The following is a 5000-nucleotide window of genomic DNA, read 5'->3' as shown; positions in this document are numbered from 1 at the left end:
ATCCACAACGGACAGGACGCACGCCAGGAGGATCACCCTTGGATAGCTGCCCTTGGATACTCCGGTAAAGTCCTTAACTGGATATTTAGCAACGATAGCAACGTTCATTACATGCACTGTGGAAGCCTAGGCCTAGCAAGAGAACTTTCCCTCTCTCTCTCTCTCTCTCTCTCTCTCTCTCTCTCTCTCTCTCTTTTCATGAAAAAAAAGAGAATGCTTGGGACTGTAGCTAAGAAAACCAAAGAAAGTCTAGGCCTATTAAGAGAATTCTTGGGACTATGGTTCCACTTCCTTAAAGTCTTAGTCTAGCAAGTAATGCTGTGGTAGCTAGGGTGATGACAATGATGGTTATGATAGTGGTTGAAGTGATGAGGACGGCAATGAGGATGAAGATGTATTTTTCCTTATTTTTCCTTCCCTTTCATTCATTCATTCTTAATCTTTATTTTTATGTTAGTTATCTATTTTTCTTATCAGTTCGTTTATTTATCTAGTTTTATCTATTAATTCATTTATGTATATATTTATTCATTTATATATCTATTTATTCATTTATTTATATATCTATTTATTCATTTATATATCTATTTATTCATTTATTTATTTATATATCTATTTATTCATTTATATATCTATTTATTCATTTATTTATTTATATATCTATTTATTCATTTATATATCTATTTATTCATTTATTTCAGCATTGAATGGTACATGGTCGGGTTGGAACTGTGGAGGTGCACTTATTAACAAGAGATACATAATGACAGCCGCACATTGCTTGCATCCCGAGTACTCAAGAAATATAACAGTGTGAGTTATTTTCCTTTTTTTTTTTCTTTTGTTGATTCGTTAAGGGATTACATACCAATTGCCATTATGAATTATGCTTGAATATGTATGCACTCAATTAGAGGCAGTAGCAGAAGTAATTTAATGTAACTTTCCCCCTCTCTCTCTTTCTCTCTCTCTCTCACTCTCTCTTTTCATAAAAGAAAAAAAAAAAAAAATCAAGTGGTGCACAGATCCATAGTATTTATGCCTTATCGTGTTCCAATCAAGGTTAGTTATTCTACTTGAAATGGCATACGAAATTAACAGAATTAGAAAATAGTCTTACTAGATTAATTACCCTGGGGCATACAACAGTCTCTATACACAAGCATCTTTTTGAACTGCAGTAATGTGTTTGAATGAAGCAGGGTAGGCAAGGTGTTCCACATTATTAGAATATCTAACTAGGAAAGAGCCCAGATAAGGTTCTTGAGTCTGAGAACTGTTTCCTTTTATCATGGGCTTCGCTCTCTATTGCAAGGTGATCACGAATGTACAGAACTTTGAATTAGACTGAGAGATGGCTATTTTGAGGCTTGACTTTTCAACTTCTCTGAGAATAATAAGGAGTTCTAGTCAGACTGATTCGGCGGGTTTTATTGAGAAGAGGGATGCGATGGGGTGGCGTTTTTATTAAGGCTTTTCCAAACTCTCATCACCTAAAAGGTTTACATTGTTTGTCTTGTCGGATTCTTACATGGTAATTGATTTGGTAAGATCAATTGCTTGGTTGTTTATGCGGCAACCGAGGATGTTTTCTCAAGATACTTCAGTCGGTTTATCATGCATGCCCTGCCAGTCTGCAATTTCCCTCTGCCAGATCGTGTGGGGTAGAGTCTCCTCTCAAGCAACAGTCATTTTCACTCATGGGTCAATGATGGGGACATTTAACATTTGGTTCAGCTGATGAGAGATGACTGGTTCCAGTGGTGAGCATAATATGTATGGTTGTGAATGTGGTTCATTAGCCTAAAGGTAGATAAGAGATCTTAAAATGATCTTGCAGCTAAATTCTGAGCTAGACGGGTTATCACACAGGCCCGTAGTAAAGAACATGTCGTGACGGGTCCAGTGTTCGCAGTAAAGAAAATGGGATTTCCGAAGATTAGTATTGGAACCTCCCCACAGATATACCTATTAATATAAAGAGTTTATTTTTGGTAGGACATCATCGTTAGTTTTATATTATATAAATAGCGCATATTATATAATTTTATTAATATATATAATCTCAAAAACAAATCTGTATCTTTTGTTTAAGAGACTTAAAAGATCGATTCGTATTTCAGGATTCATTGTATTAATTAAGTAAACATGACTCTGTCTTCGATATAATCGTGATTAATTTGTTTTAACATTCATGTTAATTATCTTATGACTATAAAAGAACTATTATGGGAAAATAATAGACTGAATTCCAAGCATGACTTTTTTTTTAATATGATGACGTAATTATAGACAACACAATATTTGTATGTGGTGCTTGCTAAACTTTTCTAATGATTTGAAATGTGCATATTGTCTATCCAAATACAAAAAATAGCTGGTTCATCATTATGTGTTAGTGATTATTGCTGTGTAGTAATGATTAACATATCAGTGCTTTTTACTTGCAAACTAATGCGATTTATAAAATAAAATGATGTAATTAATAGCTGTTGATAATTATAGAAAGATAAACAAAGTAGGCTTTTTTGTGAATGAACCATGAAATATGATAAATAAAATTATATTAATGTTTCAATTGCACGCTCTCAGGTGTTGTTTACATCGATCAAGGCTACCAATATCGTCCGATCTATACGTCTCATTGAACAGGTTGGCATCCCTGACAACCAAGCCCACCGACACACGTTCTTTACTATCAAACATGCGGACGGGTGCCCTACACCCGACACCCGACACATTTCCCCGACGCCCCACACCCGACAGGATCTTTACTACGGGCCACAGAGTCTTGTCATCGGGATCTGTAGAAGATGCATGACACATGCGTTTTTCTTCAGATTTTGTAAGAAAGAACATCAGTTCAAGATGAGATACTTTATTAATGGAATATAATATGCAATAAGACAATATATATATATATATATATATATATATATATATATATATATATATATATATATATATATATATATATATATATATATATATATATATACACACACACACATATACATTTCATTAAAAAATCAAGTACTTAAGATAGTTCAAATGTTAGTCATGCATACAATGATTGGTTTCAAGTGAAAATATAATGATCAATACCATAAACCAAGTAAAAACACAAACTCATAAAATTTACACATATCTAAAGCACCAACCTGTTACCTCGTCTCTCTCTCCCCTGCCCCCCCCCCCCTCCCTTCTCTCTCATTCTCATTTTCTCTCTACCTGTCTCTGTCCCACTATCTGTCTGCCAGTCTTTGTCTTTATCTCTCTCTTTCTCTTTATGCCTGTCAATCTCCATCTCCCTCTCCCCCCTCTCCTTCTCCCACCCTCCTTTTTCCTCCATCTTCCCCCACCCATCCTCTCTCTCCCTTCTATATTTTTTTTTCCTTTTGACGCATAGAGTGTGTAATTAATTCTGCCTGATTCCCACAGCACCACGATTCGTCTCGGCACGGCAGTTCTGGAACCGGCTCTCGATGTCCTCACAGACCAGGACTTCAGGCCTGAATTTAGTCTTTGGCATCACAACTTTGACAGATTTAACCTCCATTATAACGACATAGCCCTTGTGAGACTCGATCGGGATGTGGTCTTTAATGGTAGGTCGGGAACATGTACTTTATTTTTTTAAACATAGCTTAGTATTAACCTTTCCCACTTCTCTCTTTCTCTCTCTGTCTTTTCCTTTCTCCCACTCTCTCTCTCTCTCTTTCTCTTTCTCCTACTCTCTCTCTCTCTCCCTCTTCCTCTCCTCCCCCCTCCGTTTAGTATATAACATACATGACGTAATGATTATGATAGATTATACCCCCTTCTCACCTCAAACATTCTGAAAAATGTTGCCGAATGGGCATGAATTCTGGCCCAGCTGCCTCCAAACTGACCTTGAACAGTAGTAGCAACTTTCTAAGATCTGTTTACAACCTTCATGGACGGGATCGGTCGGGATGTGTGTTTCAGAACGTCAAAAAATTGGGCGACCATCCCCTCCTACAGAGAGACAGGGTAACAACGTACCGAAAACGAAATGAACGAATTCCACACGGAATCTTCGTACTTCGAGTGGTTCATCATTTGGGCTCACACCCATCTCCTCTGCTTGCTTGTTCCACAGGAATGCTTTCTTCCTGGTTTCCATGTAGCCTTCGAGCTTTTTGTTATGGAGGACTTCATGCTGCTTGAACCCCTCCACCATGGCCTCTTCTTGCTCTTTGGTGAGATGGGTGTGGGTCTTGGCCTTCTTCTTGGGCTTCCGACTTCCTCTGACATCTCCATTTCTGACTTGGAAGTCGAGGCATCAGAGGTTGCAGTGGAGGCAGCTCTCTCGAGTGTGGAGTGAGGGCAACTTTGGGCTCATCTGGATGGGCTCCGGAGGTGCTGGAGGAGCCTGGGGATCCTGTGGTGGTGGTAGCCCTGCCACGGGCTCCCTGTCTTCCTTTTCTCCCCATTCGAGGCATGATGAGGCTTTGCAATGATGTTCAACTTGGTCCGCACAGCTTGAAGCATTGAGCAGGACTAAGGACAGGCAAAACCGCGCTGGGTATTTGTAGCCTTGAGACAGAACATGACTGCAAGGCGAGAGGAGGACGCAGTGAGAACGAGGTGGAACGAGGTGGTTGAATTAGGGACGAGTTGCGAACGTGTTAGAACGTGGTTGGATAAATTGTTAACAAGTTAGAACAGATTTGAACTGACTACTGGCAGGTTGGCACTGCGTGAAAACTATCCGATCATGCGGGATAAAGGCCAAAAGGATGTGCTGTGTGCTGTATAGGAACGCACTAGGAATCGTATCAGAGACATTGTTAGGGCAAAGTTCTAGCTTGACCCCAGTCCGTTTGGCGATGTTTACGGGCTAGGACGTTTCGAGAACGACTTCGGTGTGAAGTAAGATTAAAATCCTGTCATTTACTTTGCTTCATCTGGCCCGTTACTGTATATAAAATCTTATTTTATTGGTTCATGTGATTAAGCTTTCTTCTTTAAGCTTT

At 38.8% G+C, this 5000-nt stretch overlaps 1 protein-coding gene across 1 annotated transcript in view; it reads left to right on the top strand.

Annotated features, from left to right (window-relative positions):
• LOC122252566 (uncharacterized) overlaps positions 1–5000 on the top strand; it is a 13817-nt gene that overhangs the window by 5007 nt on the left and 3810 nt on the right. Inside the window, exons 4-6 of the mRNA XM_086552832.1 lie at positions 1–64; positions 702–813; positions 3442–3608. The exon at positions 1–64 is cut by the window's left edge and continues 1044 nt beyond it. Of these exons, the coding sequence (XP_086408958.1) occupies positions 1–64; positions 702–813; positions 3442–3608 (343 nt within the window). The remainder of the gene's footprint in view (positions 65–701; positions 814–3441; positions 3609–5000) is intronic.

This window comes from Penaeus japonicus, unplaced genomic scaffold, assembly GCF_977035675.1.
Source record: "Penaeus japonicus unplaced genomic scaffold, GWHDUDI00000001_assembly GWHDUDI00000027, whole genome shotgun sequence".
Classification (NCBI taxonomy): Eukaryota; Metazoa; Arthropoda; class Malacostraca; order Decapoda; family Penaeidae; genus Penaeus; species Penaeus japonicus.
Note: the sequence above shows the minus strand (reverse complement) of the source record. Positions and strands in the feature narration are given on the sequence as shown.